The sequence below is a fragment of the Ischnura elegans genome, chromosome 1, assembly GCF_921293095.1.
Source record: "Ischnura elegans chromosome 1, ioIscEleg1.1, whole genome shotgun sequence".
NCBI classification, from domain to species: domain Eukaryota; kingdom Metazoa; phylum Arthropoda; class Insecta; order Odonata; family Coenagrionidae; genus Ischnura; species Ischnura elegans.
The window spans coordinates 145,812,174-145,839,098 of NC_060246.1; the positions used below are offsets into that span (position 1 = coordinate 145,812,174).

Consider the following 26,925-nt stretch of genomic DNA (forward strand, 5'->3'; position numbering starts at 1 on the left):
ATAGCACATAAAAACTATAAAACCCAACATAAACTCATATATTCTAAACTTAAGTCAAATACCCCTATGCAGCTTAGAAGCAATATCATTTATTCAATTCCATGTAAAGACTGTGATAAAAATTATATAGGCCAAACATGTCAATATTTAAAAAATAGGATCTCACAACATAAAACATCAATTAAGACCAAAATTCAAATTTGTGCATTAGCAGATCATGCAATTACAAACAGTCACTCATTTCGTTTCGAAGAGGCCAAAATTTTAGATACAGAACCAGTTTTATCAAAAAGATTATTCAAAGAAATGTACCACATATCCAGAAATAAAAAAAGCTGCAATAAAAGAACAGACATTACTTACCTTAGCAAAATTTATCATAATTTAATAAATGACATAACCAACAAAGAAAGAAATCCAAGCAACCAAATTGTAAATAAATAAAAACAACATCAGACTTAAAGGTAAATTTTGAATATGTATTTCCATGTATTTTAATGTATAACAACTGTAAAATTGCCTGTATTTAACAAATTTTGTATCATAAATTATCATTTTTATAGCCCTGAGGATGGACAAATAAAATGTCCGAAACGTTGGCAAAGTTTGGAAAAAATTAAATAATATTTACAATGACCCACATCTCGTGATTTAAAAAAAAATATATATATATAATAAGGGGTCGTGAAGCATATAGTTTGAATAAAAAGTTTTGAAAAATCGGAAGTTTTAGGGGGGCTTATATTTTTTTTAATCGAGTGCATTGAATATGCTGGTATGCGTTGCGGTACCTAAAATTTCGTAAATTATGCACTGCTGATAGGTGAGAACGGTATGGGTCGCAAATAACTTTTACAACAATAAATCTGCCAGAGACTCTGAAGATACACGGTCAACTTGGTTTGTTTGAGCATTTGGAAACAGATATTTTGATACTGTGACACCAAGGATAGCACCCACTTGATGGATAAGATGCATCCTTGTCCAGATCCTACATCCGCGATTGTATGAAATAAATATGGCGTCGAACATATATGATTGTAGGATATCCTCAAAAGTATATAAAATTTTCATTATTTTATTTTTTCCAATGGCAATAAAATGCCATTGTAAAAGTTATCCTAAAATCGAAATAATTCCAGTTTACGCCTAGCTTGATGATATTCTATCTCATGGTTGGTGTTCTAATACTTACCCACCCCACCGCCGCACGATGCGGCCATCGGGGTAGTACGTGAATTGAGGTTTTCGACGTAATAAATGTTCATGGAAGTTAAGGAATTTATAAAGGTTATTAGCGCCTGGAACCCGGCAGTAAATGGGAAGAGAAAGGAGAAAAAGTCCCGGGCCAATCAGAGAGCACCTAGGTGAAGGAGGAGGGTATAAATATCGAAACGCAGCGACATCGGCATTATCAGCCCTGAGGATGTTGGGAAAGTCTCCCTACGAAACGTCGGCCTACACCATGCAGACCCTGATCCGGTTGGAAACCTGAGAAGCTTTCATCCATGCTATACACCGGGAACAGTTTAGATTCTTCCGTAAAGGTTATTAGATATATAAGAGGCCTCGTGGAATAATATCCCTCCCAACTTATCCAGAAACCAACAAATGCATGTCAAATCATTACTGAACGAGCCGTATCGATTCTATTACTCTAAACCCCAATGAACCACAGAGGTAACGTTGAGTATCCGATGAAGCAAGATTTAGCGAAGCCGTTACGCATGCACACCTCATTAACACTTCATCCATCACATGTCTGCAATTAGTACCTGAAAAGTTTCCCGGAGATCATGAAAACGATTTCTACGCTCTTCATGTCGCTCTCAGTCGACCATACCGACAGTGGCGAGGAAATGTAAGCGCATCCATTGCATCCTTTATTGCAATGAATAAGTCTTTTGTATCCATCGCCATTCTATTTCCATGGAAGTTTCAGTAGTTCCTACATCAGACTCTCAATGATCTCTAGATCAGAATTTCATAGGCCCAGCGGTGGGAGCAATTCAAACAATGACACTGATGACAGAGAGAGTATTTATGAAAATGGAATGGGACAACTACCGAGAACGTCTACTTGGAGAAATACCCTTCAACAGGTGAAATTATAAAATATAAGTGCGTTATTAGGATTGATTCGTGCGAAAAATCAAAATACCAGTGTCGATATCCATATTTTACGAGCTGATAATTATTGAAACTAATGCTTGTATTAAAATTCAGGCATTGATAATCCTGGGGGCGAACCTACATTCTATGAGTGTGGGGATGGCAATGGGTTTTCCAACAGTGGTAATAGCTCACCTCCATGGTTTCGACGCGATATGGACTCTGGCCGGCGAAAAGTTCAAAATTTTTGTGGGAACAAAAGATGAAGACAAAGAAATAACCTACAACGACGACCAAGCATCGTGGCACGGTAAGTATCGACTTTTCTCACACCACAAAATTAGTTACTTCCATTCGCAGTGGCGTAACTAGGGATATGCTTGGGGGGGGGGTGAGAAGACTTGGAGTGGCACCCCACCCCACTTAGGCAATGGAGTTCCAGGAAAATATTTTGAAAAATTACATGCCTGGAAATAAATTTTACATCATTCTGGCAGCAAAGCTTTAACTTTAAACAGATCCAGTTATTACATGTCAAAACTAGACAATATTTTAAAATATTGTTTATTTAATTTTGTAATATTTCCGTAGATTGCCATATTTTCCACATCCGTTATTCCCTTTATCACCATTTACTTTGTTGGAATTAATGTTCTAATCCTTTTCTGAATCTGATTTTTTTTCTTGTATGACTTGAACTGACAATGAGCATGCAAATCGTGATAAATTTTAGTATTGGTTTAATGACGAGGGATTAGATGTAATAAGGGACAACAAAGTATCAATCTCGCCCTAAAACAGGCGTTTGAACATTATTATTATTATTAGATAATCACCATTTTTAGTTCAGCCCGAAATATACTCGGATGAGAGTATATTGCGTGTATCACAACTACAGGTGCCCACAAAGGCGGATTTATGGGAGGGACACGGGGGCACGTGCCCCTTAACCCCCACTCCTCCAGACGCTTAGAAAAAATACAAGATGTTGAATACGTTTATCATTACGTTCGTTTAGTTTTGCGTATTTCGGAGCCTCAATCATTTAATTTCACATAAATAACTCTCATATTAAATAAAAAGAATATTTCGCATAGTAATTGCTGTATTTTTTTAAGCATAATTTTGAGAAGACCATTTGCCTGTCAGACCCTTTTGCTCCCCCACCCCCAGAAAAAAAACCTGGATCCACCCTTGGTGCCCATAATCCCAAATAATGATGGCGCATCCTTCCCTTACTACAAAACCAAGAAGACTTATTCCAACTCTGCTCTCATAGAGCAACTACTACGCAGGATGAATTACGATAGCGTTATCGACTGAAATTCATATATAATTTTAAATTTCATTAGCGTACGTAAATATCTGAAAGCGCATTATTAGGTTACCTTTAAATGAATTTTTCTCTAAACCACTTTCCCCAAAATGAACGATTGAAATCCTTCCCCGCCGTAGCCTATCTACCTCTAAGAGTGACAAGGATAGTTTTTTTAAAGAGTTTCATTGTAATTATTTCGTGAAATTTTCTTTTTCTCGCATGAATTTCTCTGAGGGTGATAATGAATTTTCCTCCTTAAATACGTCTCTATTAAAGCCTATCACAGTTCCTCCGAGATGACTGCCGAACATCATTATCGCAAGTCAACAATCGTGAGATCGTTTTGACGCGGCTCTCCATTCCGCTCTCCAATCTGCCAGCCTTTTTATGGAGACGTATTTCTTCTTTTAAATCCTTCATAATCTGCATAGTGTAACTCAATTATGAACTATGTATGTATGTACTCTCTAGGTATGTTTATAGTAATTTTAACATCACCTTAGCTCCCATGGTTAAAAAAAAAACTTTGCGTACGACTGGGTCGCAATTGGTGACCAATGCCTCTCACGTTCCTTATTAGTTAAAAGTAATCTTCAGTATACGACTCGTACATTCTATGGTAATAGAAACGTCCTTTTAGGCATCTTAATTCCCATTATTTTTATTTCATGATATTTGTAACCGTACAGGATGACCTAACCTTTTATCGAAAGACCACTCCCCAGCAGGGCTATTCTACTAAACGGGGCCATACGTATGGCCGGCCGTAACTTTCTTATGGTCTGACCCGAAATTACGGCCTAAACCGATTCCACTCTCGAGGGGCCATATCGTATGGCCCGGCCAAAAGTCTTAACGCCCTTTCTGCAGGCGAGTATGAGAATTATAATTGGTACTATAAGTTTGGTTCACTTTTTTATATACTAGTCATTTTTTTGAGAAGGAAGTTTGTTCCAACGTGAATAAAATATTAATCATATGTTAATTAACCGAAATGGACTCTTATTAAAGGATAAATTTGGATTTTCTTTAAACACTAATCTAGCGGCAGACGCTGAAGATCTTTAAAACAAGTGAAGAACGCAAATCACGGGCGAGAAGAAGCAGAAGAAATTTGTACCGTGCAGTATTATAATATTCGTGAATTGTGCATATAATGGATAGAGTTAGAACATGACATCCTATTGTAGTTCTAACCCCCTTCCTCTCCTTCCAATGGTGTAACTATTGTCTCATGGCTGCAATCATTTGCCCCCAAAAGCCTTATAAATCCAGCCAATGCACGAAATCTAAAGATGAAATTGAAACTTTAAGTTTCATTAATTTTATTATCAGAGGCTTATGTTTCGGTAGCTGTATAAAGTTAAAACATCAATATGAGACTATCATTCTTTCCTTGATTTGTGGACGACATTTGTCCTTTACGCATCGACTTACTGAAGATTGCCTTACTGTCAAAAACAATTTCTTGCCCTAGGTTTCTTCGATATCCTCCCTCACGAACCGTTATGCTACGAGAATCTTAAAATATAAAACATTTAATAGCGGATATTTCAAACTACCTACAGCTTTTCGAAACAAGTAAGGAATCTGCTAGCAAATGTAGCACAGAAAGCAAATAAAAGCCGGCTCCGGGAAGAGGAACGGGCCCGTTACTCCGTTCACTTTAGCAGAGCATCCGTTAAAAGTATTCCTAACTTTTTACCTACAAGCGAACTTTTAGCTCATCCGCTATATCTACTTAAAATTAAGTAACAACTTTTGACGCACGGAAATAGTTAATGAAAATATCGTCATCGTATGAGAACGGATTACCTACACGTATCCCGTATCCTCCTTATGAAATCGACGTCTTTTTTAAACATATCTAGCCAATGCCCGTCGAATCCGTATGTGCTCACCCACAATATTCATATATTTCTTGAAACAATCGCTATGTAATCGATGACACTTCGTAAGTTTCTTTTATAACACCTTAGGCGAGCAATGTTATTTCGTATGGCCCGAGTTATGACCACCTCTTAGGCAGGCCATATTATTACGGCCTTTAGGCCATAGCTACCGCCCGACTTATGGCCTTTCGCTCAGAGTAGAATCGCTGGAAGCCATACGTATGTCTCGAGGCCGTAGTTATGGTCGATTTCGACTTATGGCCCGGCCATACGATTAGTGGAATAACCCTGCAGGATGCTTTGACGAAAGGCATTTTTTCCGCAGTGCAAAGGAATGAACGAGAAACAGTGGCGCCGACTCAATGGGGCTTGAGGGGGCCCGAGCCCCCTAAAAAATTCATTATGGGTGTGAGGAAAAAATGCGTCAGGCTTGTCGGTTTTCCCCGGAGTGTCCAAATATCGAGATTCAAGTTATCAGGGTTTTAATGTTGGTCACATGAGTCTTCTAAAATGCTTAAAAAACTTAAAACTCACTACTTATACAATTTCCTGGGGCAAGATCCCCGGTTTGGGCCCCCCCAATATTTTTTACAAGTCGGCATCCCTGACGAGGAATGCTGGCCAAATATCGCTTAGGAAGGATGAAATTGTTTGCAAGGAATCTCCAAACAAAATAGATGACTCGTCCTCTTAAATTTGCAAGGGTCCATCAAGGTCCAAGAAAAATAAGCAAGTCATTTTCATACATATTCAATAAAAATATGCTTATATATTCTGGTTGATGTGGTTGGGACACGTATTGTGCGACCAAGCTGAATTTTTTCTTTGCTTTGTTTACTGATGAAGAACCCTTCGCTGGAAGAATCGCAGGGGAACTAAAATATTACATTGTGTTTTTTCATCAAAATGAACTTTTTTGCGGGTCGAACTTCAACTCGTCGGACTTTTAGAAAATATGACACATTTTAATATTTAGTCATCAAAATATGCCTTCCACCTTTTAAGGACCACATACCGTCCGGCGATTAACTTCCCAGCCTTCCAGTGGCGGATTAAGGTGGAGGCGGATAGGTAGGAGGTGGGGGGGGGGGGCGACGATCTTCTGTATTATATGGAAAAATTGATGCTAATGACGGATCTCCAATAAAAAAAATTGTTTCACCAGCTTACCAAATGGAGTATATTATATGAATTATCGATGAAGATTTAAAAGCCGCATAGACAATGGAGAGGTATTGCATACCAACAAGGCGCCGCGGAAGGTAATGATCCGCCCTCCTATCCCCCAAAAGAACGACCTTAATCCGCTTCTGCAACCATTTGCCTTATTTTTGTTTTTTTTCGTTCTATCCCATTAAGGAATCTACCTTTGACTTGTAGCACTGAAAATGAGATTAAATGACCGGGATTAAATAAAGGATTTTCAAAAGGGGGAGAACTACTTGTCTTTTTGACATCGCGTCGGGCCGAGAGGTAAAGGACCGCAATTTGATTTTTTGATTTTAACCTAACACGTAGTATGAGAACAACCATGGTAAAGAAGCCTTAAGAAAGTAAGAAATAAGGGCATCCCACCACCCGTAATGCAGTGAGGCAGTTTACGCTTTTTTGCCGCATTTGACGCGATATACGCCTTTTTTCTACTAGGCACAGTAACAGCCAGTTCCATGATTAACGAGATAATAAACTCTAAAACGTTTCAAGAACAACATTTCCATTTTCCTATGAAGATTTTCACAGCTTCTTTTATCAATGTTGGTGGTTGTTTTCGGGAATTGCTGCGTAGGTAACATTTTCTTTCTCAACGTTTCAATCCTCCTACTGGGAGCGTTATCAAGAGAAAGAGTCATCAGTTTTCTCTTGATAACGCTCCCAGTAGGGGGAGTGAAACGTTGAGTAAGAAAATGTTACCTACGCAGTAATTCCCGAAAACAATCACCAACATTTCCATACTCCTTTAATGGCTACATTTGTCGCGGCCAGACAGGGGACCAACGGTAAAATCCCAAAGCTCCATAATTGGTCCTAAAAATTTGAGGTTTTCACCGAACATTATTGGTAAAATAATTTTTTGGTGTTATTGAGCAAAAATATTAATTCAATGCTGAAGTAAGGAGTAAGGAAATCCCACCACCCGTAATGCAGTGCGGCAGTTTACGCTTTTTTACCGCATTTGACCAGATATACGCCTTTTTTCCACTAGGCACTGTAACAGCCAGTTCCTTGATTAACGAGATAATGAACACTAAAACGCTTCAAGAACAACATTTCCGATTTCCTTTAATGGCTGCATTTGTCGCGGCCAGACAGGGGATCAACGGTAAAATCCCAAAGCTCCATAATTGGTCCTAAAAATTTGAGGTTTTCACCGTACTTTATTGATAAAATTATTTTTATGGTATCATTGAACATAAATGTTAATTCAAGCATTAGTATGCTTGAGAACATGCTACCTTTGAGCCACTGACGTCATGGCAAAATTAGCAGTGCCGAAATGCACTTTCTGTAACTTTTTTTTAGAAGTGAAATATTACTGTGTTTTGTTTATTAAAAGTTATTAAAATTTTTTTGTTTTGGCTAGGAATGTATATTATAGAACTTTTAGGCAAAAAATTTGATGTGTTATTTGACTATTACGTCTTATGTTTACCAGTGCCAGAACGGTGTTCCGGCAGGTACCATGACACCCCTGCTTTGAGCGTTATACAAGAAACCCTTCTCCAAATGCAAGATAAGATAGGTCATGTCACCTGCAGGGGCGGTCTGGATTGATTGGGGGCCCTCAGCTAGGCCTCATGATGGGGCCCTCCTTACCCAGGGATTTGGGGGTCCTACCCCGGAAATTTTTAGGAAATTGCATGCCCGGAAATGGATTTTTGACGTTACTCTGGCTCTTAGAAACGATATTAAAGTTTTAAAAATAGATAAAGAAAAATACAATGAAAAGTGAGAATTTTACAGCTTGTAAAGTTTAATAATGCATTATGGCTATCTATTTAGTGAATTTGTTCCTCGACCCTGCACTGGAATCTAAAAAAAAACTAAAATAACCTTTCCAAATATGTAACCCTTTCAAAAATGCATCAGCTCTCTTTTATCTTCTGACACATTTATTTCTTTTTCATATTATCTTTTTAAACTTAGTATGTTGTAAATAAAGCAGCTAATGAAAATGTGTTATTTTCTAATTGCAAAAATAAACTTTGATTCAAGTAATCAGTCTTTTATAATATATCTTTCATATATGCACCACGATAGGTGCGAGCATTGTGGGGGGGAAACGCTTGGCGGTCACCGATAAGCCGATGGCCAGACCGTCCCTGCATTCCATCTCAATTCAACGAACGATTGACCCCTAGGTCCCTTGATTTTGACTTTAATTGTTGTATTGGTGTATATTTACTCGAACTAAGTAATTAATAATTGATTCATGCATTCTAATTAGTAAGATTTTTCCTGAGAAAACTGCCTTGAGTCCTTGTATATATGTACTCAATTTTGGCAAAGCGTGACGTTAACGAGTTGGAACAAGGGTCATCTCATGCATGTTGGGAGGCCCGTTTTAAGGGTTTAACTTTCTCAAGAAATTTAACTTTTTAAAATCGTGAGGTTAATGCCAGAGGCTCCAAAGCCTAAGACCTCAGAATGTCCAGAGAATGCTCTCTCAGCACCGTCCATTTCCCTTGGACCCTGAAAAATGAAAGAACATGTGAGACCCAAGCTATGGTTACGACCCATCTATCTTTCTTCTCATGCTCATCAGCACTTTCCTACGTCTAACAGCACACCACTTAATACTCCTTTTTGTGCCTAAGGGCTCTTTGGATAACAGTGCACCCCTGTACTTCGGATACTTCAAAACATAACACTTGATATAGACAGAAACGTAAGTACTTGGACGACCTCGCGAAGTTTCAGCACCAAGCCCTCTTATCATAATCATTAGCATCATTAAGAGACAGCCCTCTTTCAGCACCTTCCATTTTCATTGGACCCTTCAAGTATGTGAACTGTAAAATGAAAGAACATGCGAGAATGCAGCAGTGATTAAGGCCAGACTGTATTTCTTCTCGTACTCGTCAACACTCTCATTATCGTAATTATCCAGATACATTGGGGATGAGGGCCCCATCTCACTTCCTTTTCAACATAGTTTTCAAATTGTGACATTATAGCCAGTTCCTAGAAATTTTTCTAGTGTAAGCGAGCAACATCAGCTTCATGTTTATCTGTAAAGAATGAATGTTTATATGTTAAGAATGAGGCTTATCAGCCTGCTAGTACATTATAAACAGATATCAACTGCTTTTAATAATGCATTAAATTAATTTCACTTTCCAAAGATTAAATAGTTATTAATGCCAGGATGACTGTTGATATCTACATTATCAGCTTCATTACCTACATGAAATTTTGTTGCATTATTGAACCAGAAAAATACATTTGATAAATGTAACAGTAATTTAAATAACTTTGCCTCTCTTTACATGGCTGACACATTAGGAAGTTTGGCACTGACATCAATACTACTTGGAAGTCTGGTGGCATCAGCAGTTCAACCTCGGTTTGGCAGACGAACTGTTCTAAATGTGGCCAACATTTTCCTTGTGATAGCATGGAGTTTAACATCAGTTGCACTACAACCAGCATTGATTCTTGCTTCATCCACCCTAACATCATTTTATGCAGGCAGTCTGGTCGCACCAAATATAGTGTACCAAATGGAGAACTTCACATCTAAATCATTAAGATCTACCTTTCTTCTTCCACTCAATCATATTTCTCTCATGTTAGGAATGGTGATTGAAATGGGAATGGGAGTAATCATATATTGGCGCAACATTGCAGCCATCAATGCTATTTTCCCAGGACTTGGAATCTTTATTGTGTTCATGCTCCCCCAGAACTCATCTCAGCAGCATCAAAACAAAGAGAGCAATTCACCTTTTACTTCAAATACAGAAAATGAGTCACCAAACTGCACATCAAAAGTGGATCACTATGACACGGGGGGTGAACAAACTTCAGCCAATTTAAAAACATCATCAAATAACCAGTCAACCTCAAGGTCATATGACTTCAAATCAGCTGCTCTCCTCACAGCCTCACTGTGCTACCCGCATTTCTGTGGCTTAACAGTAATACGGACTTACAGCACATCACTTTTAGCAATGCTATCAGTTTATGGACTGCCAGTTTTCATTCATGTCTTCCCATTTATTCTTTCGTGCATTCAAATATCAGGAGTGTGCTTTGGTTTAGCACTGAGATTTTGGTCAGAACGCTCATGCAAGATTCCTTTACTCTTAGCATCATACGTGGGAAGCACTGGATCCTGTTTAGCGCTAAGCTTCTACAGTCATTTCCATGTGCATAAATCAACAGTGCACAATCAAAATGAGGAAATCACATCAGCTATCCCAGCTTGGCTTCCCTCAGTGCTTCTGGGGATTCATTCATTTGCTTCCTGCATGAGCATACCTTTAGTGCCATATTCATTTGCAGGAGAATTTTTCCCAGAATTTTCTCTCCAATTGAAAAGTCGCTTTGCTTTAATTTTGTCTTGCACAGCATGCTTCCTTGGTAATAAATTTTTCTTTTCTATAGTACACTTAGTGGGGGTAAAGGGCTTCTTCTGGGTTCATTCATTAACAGGATTCATATGTGCTGGGTTAATATGTGCATTAATACCACGGAACATTCGAGACGATGATGAAATACCAACACGCAGTTCTTGGCATCACACAAGTGAAGACCTCAATGATACAAAGCTAGATATTTCCTCTATCTCCGGGACTGGCAGTGAAGACAAGTATATAACTCAAACAAGTTTCAACCTTGAAAGTGGTAGAGGATCGATTTCACTTAAAAAGAACAATAATGCTATTAGAGCAAGTTTTAAAGCTGAAAGAAATAGTATTACAAGAGAAGTGCCTGATTGGCTTGGTGATATTTCATGGGCAGGTCGTCATGGTGGTTGGTTAATAGAAGAAAAAAGAAAAGGTGGATGGAGAGTAATAGAAAGAGGATACAAGCATGAAAATGGAGGAGGAAGAAGCATGGATGTAGAATCAGGTACTTGGATTGGTCACATGATACATACAATCACAAAAGCAGCAATAGAAGAAGAAAGTAAGGATATAGCACGATGGAAACTGGCAAATAGATCAAAAAAGCGCTGGATAATAACAAGGGGACCAAAAAATGAATGGCAAATATGTTCAGCACCTTGGGAAACAGATACAAGTGAGGAGAGTGAAGACTCCCATGAAAGTGATGATACTGATACTGCTGATGGTACAAAAAGTAATGAGGAAAGTAGCAATTCTGATGATACAGGCAGGTAAGGTATGAATGAGATCAGGAAAAACGAAGAAAAATATTAACTTAACCTAAAAAAAATTCTGATGAAATCAAAACTCATGAACTCCACTTAAAGATTCCTGTATGTATTAAACAATGATTTCCCGTGAGAAATTAAAAAAAAGTCCCAATTCATAAATGTGATACAGGAGAAGAAAGGTAGACGTAAAACTGCATAAGAAGAGGGAAATATATCTTTTGTGCACGTGCAAAGAAAGCAATAAAAAAATTGTTCTAATTCTTCATTCATCCTTAGAAAACACATTTTGATGAACCAAGAATTTTAGGGAAAAGATTACATTGAGCATTTCCGTAAATGGATAGATACAGATTAATACAATACCTGAGACACAAACGTAATGATGATGGCTGATGAAAAGAAAAGGAATGTATACATTATAAAGCTGGATATAATTGAAACTATTTCATGTGAAATCCATGAACTAAATTGCACATCATAGATAAGAACTCTTGGAATGCTGCACATCTTGGATTCAATGGAGAACTGAATGCCCAATAAACCGGAGTATAAATAGAAAGGCAATTCTATCTCGCCACATCACGGATTTATCGACAATTGAACAAGAAAGTTACTGGAAAAAGAGTGATTTCCAAGAATGAGATATTAGTGGCTTTCCTCTCAAGTAGGCTGCTATAAATGCCTATAAGGTGTTAATATAAAACATGCTCTAGGAAAAGACTATCCACAAGGCACGCAAAGGATTGGAAGTTGGATGTTGGAGATTGGAAGGAAGGGCAACCTCTGAATTTCATAAGGTATACATTCTAAAGCTGGATATAATTGAAACTATTTCATGTGAAATCCATGAACTAAATAGCACATCATAGATAAGAACTCTTGGAATGCAGCACATCTTGGATTCAATGGAGAACTGAATGCCCAATTCTTGCCCAGTTCTTGAGCAATTCAATATGAAGGAGAAGATCTTTTCGGACAAAAAAAGACTTACATGCTGAGGGAAGTTTGGGAAAAAATTGCATCCAAAAAGAATTCTTTTTCCAAAAGCAAGCCATCAACACCCATAGAATTATTATCAAATTTAGTAAGAAGAATTCTCAGGCTTCCTTCTGGATCCATAGGTTGATTTATTCATACATTTCGAGGGCATTGCCTGCTATCATTTTTAGGTTAATGGAGCATTTAAAAAATTCTTTGGTTTATGTCAAGAGGATCTATGGTCTGGTAGGCTCTGATTAGTACATTTTCCTGCATGTTTATTTCTCTCTTCTCCAAGTTTTTTGAACACTGGTTTCCATGTAGTGCTCAGATGGAAACCTGTGTCTCCATTAAGTCCACTGGGTTCCAATCTCATTTCCATAGCTTCTTTTACTTCTTCATCCAAGTGGATTAATATTATCATTATGTGACAATGGCAATCAAAGTGCATCCACCAAAAGTCATCTTAATGATAAGAACTGAATGACACAATATTTGTGCATGCAAAAGTGAAGGTTATTCATAAGAAAATACAATAGACAGTATACTCATGTATGTAATTATAAATCATTAGAGCATAAATATAAAGGTATGTTTGACTTAGCTAGATTTGACATATTTCACACAAAAATAGTGGATATTTGTTGTGGCTGAATTAATTATGTAATCAAAAGATAAAATGTGATTCATCAAATAAAGAAAATATAGCTACATTGCATTTAATTTTTCAATTGAGTCAATTTTCCATGGAAGTGTATCGGAGCACAGTTTATTCTAATTAAAAATCAATAGACTTTTAAGCCACTAATACTAGCCATTATCGTCATGGTAACAATATCAAAGAAGTTGAAGATGATAAAGATGGCTTGATTTAAACCACCAGCATGATAAACAAAAACAAATTTACAGTGATGAAGTTGAGAAATGAATAATGCTGACAGTACCCAATGCCCTTAAATTAAGCAGAAAGAAATTTGTACGTAAAGTAAGAAGTGACGGACGTCTGAAAAAGTATGATTCTATTATTGATGAAAGGGCTTGGACTCTGGACAAATATGAAAGGCAGCACTATATTAGGGATTACATAGCAGCTCCAGTAAGTCTAAATGTGAAATCTATTATTCTCTATTAAAGTTACTTAAGTGTAGACATTTTTTAGATCCAAAGATACATTTTTGAGGCATCAATCAGAAAATTTTCCACAACTTTAGTACATTAAAATTCCACAAAAATCACTGTAATTGGTATTATAATGATTAACAACCTCGTGCCTATGGAATGCAGTAAATTAAATGCAGTTAAATGTATTTTTAATATTTATTTCAAAGGAAATACATTTGTAATATTTATTTCCAAGGAAATATTACAGATATATTGATTTTAAATGCACAGGAATTCATTAAAGACAGGATCTTAATTCCTTTCTTATTTCCTCTTTTCAAGACAAATTTCTTATTACTTTTCTTCAATGAATTTCATGAATTTTTGTTTTTTATTTCATGAAGAATGTTATATTAATTCTATCACTATTACTATGAGGTTCCATCAAAAGAATGCAATGTGTGTGTAAATATCATAAAATCTGTTATCATATGGTATTGATATAGATTTTGGCGCGATCGCAGTTGGACCCCCTGGTCGGCGCACGATAAACCTTTTTGAAAAATATGTAAAATTACTGGAAAATTCAATTTAAATACAGAATTGGTTTTCTTGGGTCTCTTAGTTAATTTCATTTGCTTTCCACACCTAGGACATTCATAACTTGATGCAATCAAACCTTCATTCATACACCAATCTAACACACACTTTTGACCGTATACAGGCAACAATGCGAAATATCCACTAGAATATTTCACCTCTTTTGAAAAACATTCATCCAAATTCTTCTTACAATCCACTTCCATCAAAGCCTGGTTTGAACGTTTTATAAATGGGTCACTGCGATAATAAATTCAGGATTTGTTGATAAAAATGAAGTAAACGCGCAGGATGTGAACCTTTAAAATTAGCCAATCACAAAGAAGAAACGTATCTAGAAAATAGTACATACTAGAAACTGCCGCCAATCCACCAATTGGCGAATAAGGGGTTCTAATTCCGGTTCACCCTAGATTTTTATAATCATTAAATCTATATTAATACCATAAGATAAATAGTTCAAAACAGAGTATTCAATACTTAATTATTTCATAGTAATATTACAAAATCAGTTTATTCCATATGTTGTGGGTTTTGAATTCTATGTCTTTCCCATTTTCCAATTCAAAATTAAAATTTTGCACATTATCATTCATAGAATTTCCACATTCCACCACTAATTTATTATGAAATGCCCTCTAAACTTAAATCTAAAAGCCTGAAGCTACTTTTACTAGCTACCCTGATAATTTATCATTAAAGGCATTCTATAATTGAACGTAGGTTTTCATTAGGCATATTCCAAATCACCCTGGTGTGCCTTGCCTCCCATTTTGACCTTCCCAATTCCAGCACATTACATGAGTCCTATTACCTTAATCCTGTCCATGAACCACAATGTCTCTCTTCGCCATATATATTTAACATGGTTTTAACCATCCTTTCCCACTTGGTTCTAGTTACATCCAAAAGCTCCCTTTCATAATTCCTGAAGAGGTTTCATTTCCTCGTCTACCAAGTCTAGAACTTCCTTGTTCACTTTCATCTCTATCTCACCCAAAGATGTGCCAGGAATTTTGCTTGGGGGGTCCAAAACCATGGGGAAAATATTTGAAAAACAGGGTATTAAATAGAGGGTTTTAAACTATGTAAGAGTGCTTTTTTTTCGACTTCCAATCGCTCATCAAAATCACCATACAAGCGACAGGCGGGTACAGTGCAGATAGAGAAATAGCATGTTCTCTGTATCACACCCTCAAGTCATTTCTGACCATAATTTGTTAGTTTAAAGTTAGAAGCAATGTCATTAACCTGACAGCCTCAATTGATTCTCCCACCAAGTGTGCACTGTGGAGAGACAGCCAGAAAACTCACCAAATGGTTTCAGCATTGACATGTCATGTCACGCCAATAATAGAGAATTTTTTTAATGTACTGTCGCTAGAGGGTGAAACAGTATGAAACATTACGTCCATTCCCATTCAAAACAAAAGGATGGACATGCTGACTTCAGGAAGTGTTCTGATCCATGACAATGCCCTTTATCTCAGTGCTGATGCAGCCCAACAACAGCTCCTTGAGCAATTTGAATGGGATGTTTTCAATCATCCGCAGTGCAATTACGACAATAGTACCATGTGACTTCCATCTTTACACTGAAATGAAGAAGTGGCTAAGAGGGAAGCGTCCTCAATCACCAAAGCGATTATGCTGAAAGGTGCTCAACATTTAGTAATGAAATAATTGAAATCAATCACTTCGTTTCTGTTCATTATCCATCGGAAGTTGAAAAAAAAAGGCCCTAGTAATTTTAACACTCTTCATAATCAAAAAAATTTAATTTTTCAACTAAATCTTTCGTAAATTCATGATTTTTCAATATTTTTTCTTTCATGATGAAGCAAAGTAATTATTTTTATGTGTTGGAGGAGGGTTTGAACTGCCCCCCTTGCTAGCCACTGATTTCACCTTTTCCATACCTCTTAACACCCACATCTCAAACACGGACAGTATTTTCTTATCGTCTTTCCTCAATATTCTCATTTTCAAACAATAAAATCACAAATAAATCATCATAATTTTAAAACCAAACAAAAAAATCATAAACTTAAAGAAATTTCCAAACCAAAGAACCATTCAGGTAACCAACAGGAGTTACACTAGCGGCACTCAAGCTGCAGGCAATTTGTCTCCGACATTTGCAGTGGGAAGGAAGACATAAAACATTATCTTTGAATTTCCCTTGCCATGAATTTGGACAAAGAATAAAATATCATAAAAAAGGAAACATTTTCCTGCAGATCAACGTTGGCAGCACAAATTTTGACGGGATAATTTTTCCCCATTATATGCAGGTATTATACTAAAAATAAATAAAGACATTTTGGGAACAAGTAACACCAACAAATTCCTTTCAATTCCATACTAAGAAAGAAGCACCAGTGATGCGGAGCACTCATACATTGGATAAGAAAAAATAGAGTGGAAAATTTCATCTTCTACATCAAATTTACTCGTCAGTCTGAAGGGTTAACTAGATGGGGTTATTTTGACTGTACAGTACCACATTATGATCTTAGAGTCTTTATTTATGCCACATCAACCTACACTGGACTCTTTACATTCAAATTCATCACTCTTTTTAAGTTGCCACATTGTTTTGAAGAGAACTCATTTTCACAATCAAATTCTACAGCTTGTAGAAAATACCTTGGATCTGAACCTGTCAGTGCCAAGGATTTTTTTTAATGACAAAGAAATGTGATCAGCATATTTATGACGGTAAAATGCTTCCATATTTTCATTGATTCTCATAACCACTGCCTTCAATATTGATGTTCCATTCACTAGCAGAAGTTGCAAAAAATACTTTCTTTTTACCTGGTTCACCAATTAGACTGTGCAATATAATAATAATTATATGTATAGTAAATCCTCAATTTTGCATAACTTCCTCTATCCTAGCTGGTTAAAATTTGACTAAAAAGGACTTCAATACATATTTCAATCAATCTCAACAAATTGAAAATATACAGGCAAGATGATAATTTTTTCTTGATATTGATGAGAAATTTTTTTCAATCAATATTTATCATTCCAAATTTATTATTTCACAATAAAAGCTTATTTCCATTTTAGCCAGCACAGTTGTTTTCAAACAGACACTTGATTTCATAATTTTGGCATTGGAAAAAGTACTTTATCTCAGGTACTAAGTAAATCACTCTTTACTGTTATCAGTATGGTTCCTCCCAAACTGGCCAAAATGAAGATTGTGATAAGCTACCACTGCATATGCTCATAGGAGCCTTACTATCAGCAAAAAACCAACTACTGGATAACTTACAAGACCAGCTAGATCAATTAAATAATGCTCTATCAGAATGCAAAGAAGACTTGGGTAAATGTGAGGATGGGACATCAAGAAGAAAGCCCAGTGGTGAAGACAGTAAAAAACTCTACCAAACATCAAAAAGTCATGAGGAATCAATAACAATTGAAACAGAAGATGGAATTTTTGAAGGAGAAAGCCTTGAATACAGTGCTGAGACTACAGAAATCCCAGCCAATGAAGAATTTGGTGAAGGGATTCCGTCAGAAACAAACCTTGACAATAGTCCTGAAACAGACCTTGACTACAATCTTGAAACAGACCTAGAATACAATCCTGAAACAGCAGGAATTGATGAAAGAAGCAGTGGAGGATCCAGAGATGAAGGGGATAACTATGAGCACTTTCCAGGTGAAACAAACATCGATGACTTTCATCATACACCAGGAATGCCTCTGGTGAGTTGAACTTTTCACAAAACAATCAAAGTCATATTAAAAAGTTTTTATCAAAGAAATTTTAAAATGTTTCTTTTCATTCTTTAGGGTTCACTGGATTGTACTGATTCGGAGGATTCTTTTGAATGTGATGATGAAGAATCTCCATCATATGGTAGGGAAGGGGTCAGAGAATGTGAAGAGGATGAACTTAATGTTTACATAAAAATTTGTGATAGTGATACCGATAGCAAGGCAAGGGAAGTTTATCTTGGCAGCTTAAGATTACCGAGATCCTCAACTGTCGCAGCTAAGAAAACAGTGGCACCTAGGTCAAAGAATGGATACAGCACGAGAAGCAATGTAAGTGTATCAATGGAAGAAATAGAGGTAAGAGGCAACAATAGTAGTACGAGGGTTGTACCAAAAGTAAGGTTCGCAATGAGCTACAATGTTGAGTGAAGGTGCTAGGCTAAATCCCACAACATTGCCGTTTGCAGTGGTTCCCCTACTCTGGAGTCCGCCAGTACGCGATTCACTGTGTTGCTCATTGTTGGCTTAGCAACTGTCAACAATGAAAGTGATGATCCCCGTTCCCGCCAAGTATGAGGATCGAGCAGTAATCCGATTTCTCCTTGCAAGGAAGTTACCGCCATTGAAAATTCATCAGCAACTGACTGAACTTTATGGTGAAGAGTGCATGCCCGTTCAGCACGTCTGCAAATGTTGCAGGGCTTTTGCTGAGGGCCGCACGGAAGTTCACGATGAAGAACGAAGTGAAGACCGCCGGTTTTAGATTGTCCAGAAGATCAACAGTGAGCTGCTCAAAGATGGGAGGGTCAGTGTCCATGAATTTCTTGAACGCATTTCTGAAGCTTCTCACGGCACAATTGAAAGAACTTTAACACAAACGTTGGGTTATCGCAAGATGTGTGCTTGCTGGGTTCCCTGGATGCTGACTGACGGACTCATGGAGCAACACTGCTCGTAAATTTCTTCAACAATTTTAAGGTGGGGGGCAACAAGGAGAAGTTGTTGGTCTCTATCATCACTGGAGATGAAGGGTGGGTATTTCACTTTATCCCCGAAACAAAACTCTCAGGTGGCAAACGCTTCAAGAGCAACAATGAAGTCCGAGCAGAGGTCACACACTTCCTCAACGGGTTGGCGGGAGACTTCTTCAACTTAGGGATAAAAAAGCTGGAGCACTTTTTTTAAAGTGTGTCGAAAAAAATGGAGACTACGTTGAAAAATAGGCAAAAGTGTAAGCTTTTCAACAATGTGAAAATTAATATTAATAAAAAAGTTTTTTATTTGTAAAAAATATGGGAACTTTACTTTTGGTACAACCCTCGTACCTACATAATTGCAGTTTCCCTCAGCAAGTCAATTAAGGATTCATCTTCAGGATCTCTCATAAACAGAAAATGAGTTCTATCACCAAACATCATAATGTAGTATTTACTGAGGCACACATGTACATGATGAGTGCCTCAAAACACATTTCCCTGCAAAGAGGATTTTGCTTTTCTAGCTTTAAAAAACAATGTGTATTTATAAATAAGTGATGAATACCAAAAAGTGACTAGTTAACACATATCAGACCTCAGATGCATCATCACTGAGAGGAATTAGATATGTACCACCAAGCAATCACAAAGCCAGAAATTTGCTTTGGGGGAGGGAGGGGAGAGCATGGGTGGTATATGTGGGTTGTCTATTTTGTTGCTAATTCAAATGCATCAGAAAACCATACATTTCATTAAATAAGCTACACATTTCGTTTGCATAATGCTGGGAGTGCATAATTCCTCGCTAATTATTGGCAGGCACTATGAAATGCAACTACATGGAAAAATGGAGAATCAGAGATTAGGTGGTCTTAAGCTAGTGGTCTCCTCAGCAGATGCATCACAGGTAGTCAATCACCTTTTATTCCAAGAATTAGGGATAAAGAGAGTGGCATTTTCAATTTTAGGGCAGAGATAAGGAAAACAAATGCTTCTCTTATATAAACAAATAAGGAAAAGAAAGATGATTACATATGCTTTAAAGAAGAAGAAATGATAACAATTAAAAGTTCACTAAAAGTAATCAATACAGTTTTGTATGAGTTTAAAATTCTTTCATTTTATTCTGATCATCGCCAATCAGAATAAAAACATTGAAATTTCAAGGACATTCACTTCTAAATACCTATCATGGATATGTTACGTTGAATCATTCATCATGGAAGCAGGTGTATTTTCTGTATAACAACTGAAGAGTACGTAGGTATAACAAATTCATGCTGAGAGTTTTTAATAAAGTACTGAGAAATGGATTGCAATGTGTATATAGGGGGAAACAGTTAGGGAGAACATATGAAGGCCAATGACATAAACAAGACAACAAAGTGGGGCGTGGGTGAAGGCCAAGGTTTATTTGTCATAGGGATGCTTAACTTAAACAAAGGTTAATAGAACAAAATAAAACATCATTACCAAGTCCATCTGGGCTGTTAACAATTCCAAATCTTTCAATGAAATTTAATTTAAGCCCTTTGTCATTAAAATATAAAATATCTAAGTCAAAGTTCCAAAAATAATTACACAGGCATAAATGATTTGTAAAATAGAATTTTTCATCATTACGAATTGACTTCTGCAACATTCCTTCACTCTGGATTTAAAACATTTACCAGTCTGGCCGACATAACATATATCATAGTCCTAACACTTCAATTTATACACTCCACTTTTGTCCATACGATCATATTTGTTCTTAAAATTAAAGAAAACCAATGCCAAAGGGTTAAAAAAAATAAGATATTACAATTACTTTTTGGGAGCAATAAGGAGAATTGCAATTTAGTAGTGGAATTGCATATTTAAGAGTCGGAATCACTACTATACATACATAGTTTTATATTTTATCATGAGTCATTTTTCTAAACAAGGATGAGAATAATTTTTAACTTTACAACTTTCACACACTATATGTGAGCACTTGTGGCTGAATCTGCCATATTAATATCAACTTTTATTGATATTTCTGAATTTTCAGGGTGGCTCCAATTACGGAAGAACAGAGGGTGACCCATCCCAACTTTATGCAAAGTACTCAAGGAATAGAAGGAGTCGAAGTGCAGGTTCACGGCCTTCCTCTCCTAATGACTATCAAAGGCAACATGCAATGATACAAAAACTGAACTACTATGGAAATTGTAAGGATTATCCATCGACAGAAAATAGCCTACAGTCATCTTCCTTAGAATTTTTATCACAGCATGACCAAGGTCCACCCGATATGGTAGATGATGATTTCCAAGGTTCCCTAAATTACCCATATAGCAGGAATATTGATAATTCTATAAATTATCACTCCCCACATGAAACAATAAATTCACAAGAAAGCTATTCAGTAACTAAAAAGAAAAGACCTTGTAACCCATCCACAAGGGAAAGAAGAAGAATAAGTAAGAAAAGGTATGCATCTAAGACTACACACGGTCAACACTCACATCAACCGTGTCCAGAAAAAAGGCGTCCAAAAACTAGCCCATATGATTCATATTCCAACACGTCACCTTATATTGAGCATACAACTAGCAGGGGACAAGAGGAAGAATTTGGAATACAAAACGAATATGAAGAGGGTATGCATGACCCAAAAACTGCTGTAGCAAGAGGACCATCACAAGCCACACAAACTGACCTTACGTGCACACATGTAAGAGGATCAGGAATGATGGATGGCAAAGATATTGAATCAATACAAGGTTTAGGTAAGAGCTCAAGGATTCCATCCAGAAATAGAGTGGGAAGCATAGGCAGAAGAAGCAACAGTTTGAGGTCTGATCGAACCACCCCTAGTTTGCCAAGTGAAATATCAATCAATTATACAGATGAAGCAGAATCTCAGAGGACAAATCATAGTGGGTATCATTCCCCAATTCCCTGTAACAAAAATGGCTCCACATCCCAAAGAACTCCACAGCCTAAGCCAGACTCATCAGAGAGCAGATCTAATAGTTTAACCAATTTACAGCCTCATACGAGCAGGAGCATCAGGCAATCAAAACCAAGAATCCGAAGCAGTGTAAGAGAATCTTACTCCTCAGCCAAAAGAAATGATCCTTCTCAAATGTATGATGAAGAACATCCAATACTAAGAAACAGGGAACAAAGGATATCAAGGGCAGAGGAACCACAAATGTACCCTCCAAGATATTCTGCACGCAATGCACACACCCTGACAAATATGCAAATGCAGCCTCCACATAAAATATCTCAATCTTATTGCATTAGTTGCCAATGTGGACCCCCAGAATGCACAGAACAATACTCTGCACAAAATCCTTACTACCCCCCACACTTTTTCCAACAAAATTTTACGTACTCATACCCCCATTTTTGAAAGCATTGCTTAACTTCATATATCTCACTCAAGTGTATAAATTAATTTTGATTAAAAGCGAGTCATTGATAAAGCACTGTTTCTGATTTTTTTCCATTAATTACATATGCATATTTATACAGAAAATGCATGTGCAATCTATTTATCTAAAACAAGAACATTACTGATCTTTATCTGAGATGGCTTATCACAGTCCTGAGGGAGATCCTACTTCATTCAAAATATGTAAATACTTACATAATTGTTACCATTTACATAGGTTCACTTTATTTAATTGCCAAGAGAAAAAATTCACTTTGACTACAATTTGAATCACAGAACTTCAGCTTCCTGAGTCACAGTGCAGGTCACTACACTACCTAAGATCTGAAATTTACGTGGTAATTATTAGGAGGTTCACACTACCTGGTAAGTGCTTAGAGCATATTAAAAAGACAAACCAAGGTAGATACAGCTTAAAAGCCATGGATCCCATTGGCCACTGGCTACTTTGCCTTGTTGGTAATCTGGAACTGCTCACACTGATGCTACTGCTGCACTTAACTTGGGTGTGTAACCCTTTAGATTGACCACGCAAGCACAATACCAAGCACTAAGGACCTGCAAAAAATGCAAGTGACACTTAAAAGTCCGTGTTCCTAGGATCTTAACATATGTGTTCCTATGATCTTTCAGTCTTTTTGTTTAGAAGAATTTCTATCCCAAGAATTTTTCTTACAACAATAGGGTGGTTTCCTATTATTTTTTTATTGCCTAAATCGAAAGATTATTACTCCTGGAGTACGTATTTCGCGCTTTTAGATTTTTAAATGACGATATCTATTTTTCGCGATTAAATGAAAAGTGAAAATTTTCAAGCGCGCAAAAACGCGACGCGTAAGTAGGAAAGTCCGTGCGCCGCATTTCTGGTTCCCCCTCTCTCCTTGTGAAGTGACCTTGATCGAGGCTCTGAGCGCTGATAGGACGCAGGATGCTAGCGGATAGCTGAGTACCTTCCTGTCTGGTAGCGCATGGCTTAAAAAAGGTTTATTAATACCTTATCAAGCGAAGAAAACTTTCCGACCTTAGCCAGTTTTAATAGGTGATTATTAAGACATGTTTCCCTGAGCTCTGTGCCTCATGCATGCATTGGTAACCTCAGACGATGTATAACTCCTATCCTCTCGTGTAGAAACTAGGTCCCTGTGACGTCACGCGGAGCGGAATCGCATGGGCGCCAATCTGGCCTTTTTCAAATGAGGATAAAATTTGACCCTTGCCATTCGTCTAAACCGGTATTTCAAAAACCAAATAATTTGTGTATTATGAATACACTAATGGTGGGCAACGAATCACAATCAATGCCTATCGTTTTCTTTGATGAAGGAAACTACCCTATTACAGTGTATTTCGGAATCAATCATACAGCAGGTAAGAAATTAAACATTTTATGTACATATACATAGTTCAAAATTACTCCTTTAGTTTTTTTTTTATTTTAGCTGCCAGCCAGTGCAGAGGTATGTCGGAGGCACCCCCAGCCAGGGGGGCTGGTCTGGTAGAGTTAAGCCCCTTAGTGATCCTTAAAGCCACTATACACAGCAAATGATTTCATTCGCATGACCATTCAGCATGATCATGCACATGATCATTCACCGTGTATGACGGACCAATTCGCGAATGAACCTTCATACGCATGATCATTCAGTGAAAATTAGAACATGTTCTATTTTGCTCACATGATCCTGTGAATGATCGCGTGATCATTCAGCAAGATCATTCGCATGATCATTCACCGAGTTTAGCGGTCTTTATGATGAGGGAAAGTCCCCAAGTGCAAGATATCCAGGTAGCAATAAAAAAGCGATAAAAATTGTGGGTGAATACTGCAGTCAGCATGCAAAACGTTCCCGCACTGTAGAGGTTAAAAGACGACGACCAAAAATTTGAAAATGCAAAATTCAAGTGAATGCAGATTAGCCTACGAATGCTAGTACCAACTCATATTTTAACACTCTTTTACAGCAGCTGGAGTTCATTGTTAGGGTGGCCATAAATGTTTTGGCCTAGACTGGGACATCTTAGTACCGGGAGGGGGAAGGAGTGGGGAGGTTCAGTGAAGCTTAAAAACCTATAGCCTTACTCTATGGAAATGAGTTTGTAAAATCAAAACTAAGATTATTTTTACTATTACTATTATTATTATTATATGGTGAAATGCACAGAGGGGAGATGAGTGGCACAGAGGTAAGGACAGGATTCCACAAAGGGAAAAGGGTGCACTGCCACCATCGCTACTGCGACGTTTGGCTCCAAGTTGACGGTTTTCTTTAATAACCCCGCTAAGTAATTGATTATCGAAGTGATGGTTAAGTTGCTAAGATACTTTTTCTTATTGCAGCATTGTGTTACACTATCTGTTGTAAACTATTTTATAAAAATATAATTCCTATGATTTTTGCACGAAACCAGGACATTGAAGAAAATTTTCCATTACCTTTCTGCTTGTAATGGCCCAATCACAATAATCATGGGCCAATTGTGAGACATGGTCAGACAGACTGGTACGAATTTAATTACGACACTACGAATTTAAAATTATTGGATTTCACTATATGGTGATGAGATTATGAAAGAGCAGAAAATTAGCGAAAGCATGGGCATCTTTTTTTTCACTGGTAATTTCAATCAAGAGAAAAAATATGAGTACTAAAGTTTATTATTATCTTTGGTACTTGCTTGGCGAGAGTAGGGCTCAACTTCATGAGTCTGTCCCCTCTGGGAGCTCTCGCCCTCATCTGTCATTGTCTATACTGTTTGCTGATGAATAACCTCACCTTGACCATAAGAAAACTTCTTTTTAGAGCAAAGTCAAGGTATTTTTTATGACTTTCACTCACCTCTCTCTCCCTCTCATGCTGGAAGCTTATTGTAGGTACAACAGTAATTCAATTCTTGTGGTTAACGGGGATGGTTCTGAAGGTTCATACAACACAGCATTTGTATTACATCTGTATTACATCAATAATTCAAAAATATACGTGACCAATTACACATGTATAAGATGGAATACAATCGTATTACATCTGTATATTTCATATAAAAGCACTTCAAAAGTCCCTCACGTTGAATTTATACGAGTGTAATATAAATTGGAAATACTGAATATTCAAGCAATCTATTCTGTTCAAAAGCGCTGTGAAAAAAAATGTGTCCTGTGAACATTTACAGAAATGTCGAGATACTCAATAGCATTGATCTAATGGAGGAATAAATGTATGGAAACCAGAACATACAGATAGCAAAGCATATATTCAAAGAGAAAAAATAAAACAATTCACACAAAGAACAAGTGTGGCACATGGCCATGGCCATGAAAATTGCAAGCAGAAGGGTTAGCAAGTGGGGGGTGAAAATGGCACAAAGATAAATCAAATACAAATTATTGTTTGAATTGGACAGTAGCAAAAATATTAATGAGAGCAAGTGTTGTACCTCATTATACAAGATGAAATCTGAATTCAGGAAACCAAGTCTGCAACATCAGCCTGGGTGGAGAAAATAATAAGTCAAGTCTAAAAGTCATGTAAAATACATTCTTTTTTAAGATATGAATAGGAACTCTAGACCTTTCATGATTCACCTAAGCATTCAGTGAAGTCTATATCTATTATTCAGAATTTACAGTTTTAGAATGAATTCTGTATTCTGAATACAAATGAAATTTTGGCGCCTCTGCTAGATTGCATAGGTTTTGAATTTTTCATGTACTAGCTATGTCAAGTTAATGCTTGGGATTACACTGGAGAGCTTTAAGAAACAGTATGGCGACATCAACTACAACATAGCCAAAAACAATAATTCTTAAATGCTTGCTTTGACGAGTTTTCATCATACAAATTAATAACATTTCTCTTCAGGAAAATTCAGTTACTACTTTTAAATATATCTTAACAAGGAAAAATTGTATCCACTGGCATGCTTATTATATAGCAGTTGATTCCCACAAATATGATTTTAAAAACTCTTGATTTCACATTTTCATACAATAAACTTCACTTATAACTGATGATTTCAGGCTTAACTTTGAATAACCTTCCATTATGGAAGAAAAGTTTTTTCCCTAAAAACTTACCTCAATGATAGCGTCAGACATAGGGAAATATAGCGTAAATAACGTAAAATCAAACCTCTCCTTCGTGTTTCGAAAATATTGGTGTTCACCGTGAACATGAGACCTTATTCAAGCAGCAATTCACGAAAAAATTAAATTACAGCTCACGCAAACAAACTTTAACAAAGAGCATAACATTGAGAAATGCAAATTGATTTTTAATGCACACTGAAGTCGGTCATTGAGGTAAATGCCCTCAGAACATTTTAAAGAAATATATGACCGCGAAATTTTCAAAACCTTTCTCTGATTTCTACTTTGTTTTGTTAACAAACGAGTCGCCAAATGCATGGCGGCCGCGTAATTCTAATTAATTCTTGAA

At 36.9% G+C, this 26,925-nt stretch overlaps 2 protein-coding genes across 4 annotated transcripts; both read left to right on the top strand.

The window, feature by feature from the left end:
- The first annotated feature begins 1,804 nt into the window (after window positions 1-1,804).
- LOC124171638 lies at window positions 1,805-13,361 on the top strand. 2 transcript variants are annotated; one of them, XR_006867895.1, is made up of 4 exons: window positions 1,805-2,102; window positions 2,227-2,422; window positions 9,826-12,074; window positions 12,463-13,361. XR_006867895.1 is itself a non-coding variant. In XM_046550848.1 (3 exons), the coding sequence occupies exons 1-3, from the start codon at window positions 1,965-1,967 to the stop codon at window positions 11,667-11,669; spliced, it is 2,178 nt and encodes a 725-aa protein (XP_046406804.1). In that variant the 5' UTR covers window positions 1,805-1,964; the 3' UTR covers window positions 11,670-13,361. The 2 variants fall into 2 exon arrangements, 1 of the variants encoding a protein (XP_046406804.1); XM_046550848.1 differs by having other exon boundaries at window positions 9,826-13,361.
- A 115-nt stretch (window positions 13,362-13,476) lies between these two features.
- On the top strand, window positions 13,477-22,523 carry LOC124171646. 2 transcript variants are annotated; one of them, XM_046550866.1, is made up of 4 exons: window positions 13,477-13,739; window positions 17,525-18,073; window positions 18,161-18,442; window positions 21,098-22,523. In XM_046550866.1, the coding sequence occupies exons 1-4, from the start codon at window positions 13,575-13,577 to the stop codon at window positions 22,448-22,450; spliced, it is 2,349 nt and encodes a 782-aa protein (XP_046406822.1). In that variant the 5' UTR covers window positions 13,477-13,574; the 3' UTR covers window positions 22,451-22,523. The 2 variants fall into 2 exon arrangements, with proteins under 2 accessions (XP_046406822.1, XP_046406830.1); XM_046550874.1 differs by having other exon boundaries at window positions 18,161-18,415.
- Window positions 22,524-26,925: the final 4,402 nt, after the last annotated feature.

What these genes read in the sequence shown, in the direction of transcription:
- LOC124171646 (XM_046550866.1), top strand. Translation starts at nt 13,575, where the DNA reads ATGCTGACAGTACCCAATGCCCTTAAATTAAGCAGAAAGAAATTTGTA. An exon ending in ATACACCAGGAATGCCTCTG is followed by an intron (nt 18,074 to 18,160) that starts GTGAGTTGAACT and finishes TTCATTCTTTAG; the next exon opens with GGTTCACTGGATTGTACTGA. An exon ending in TATCAATGGAAGAAATAGAG is followed by an intron (nt 18,443 to 21,097) that starts GTAAGAGGCAAC and finishes CTGAATTTTCAG; the next exon opens with GGTGGCTCCAATTACGGAAG.
- LOC124171638 (XM_046550848.1), top strand. Translation starts at nt 1,965, where the DNA reads ATGATCTCTAGATCAGAATTTCATAGGCCCAGCGGTGGGAGCAATTCA. An exon ending in GGAGAAATACCCTTCAACAG is followed by an intron (nt 2,103 to 2,226) that starts GTGAAATTATAA and finishes ATTAAAATTCAG; the next exon opens with GCATTGATAATCCTGGGGGC. An exon ending in CGACCAAGCATCGTGGCACG is followed by an intron (nt 2,423 to 9,825) that starts GTAAGTATCGAC and finishes CTGACACATTAG; the next exon opens with GAAGTTTGGCACTGACATCA.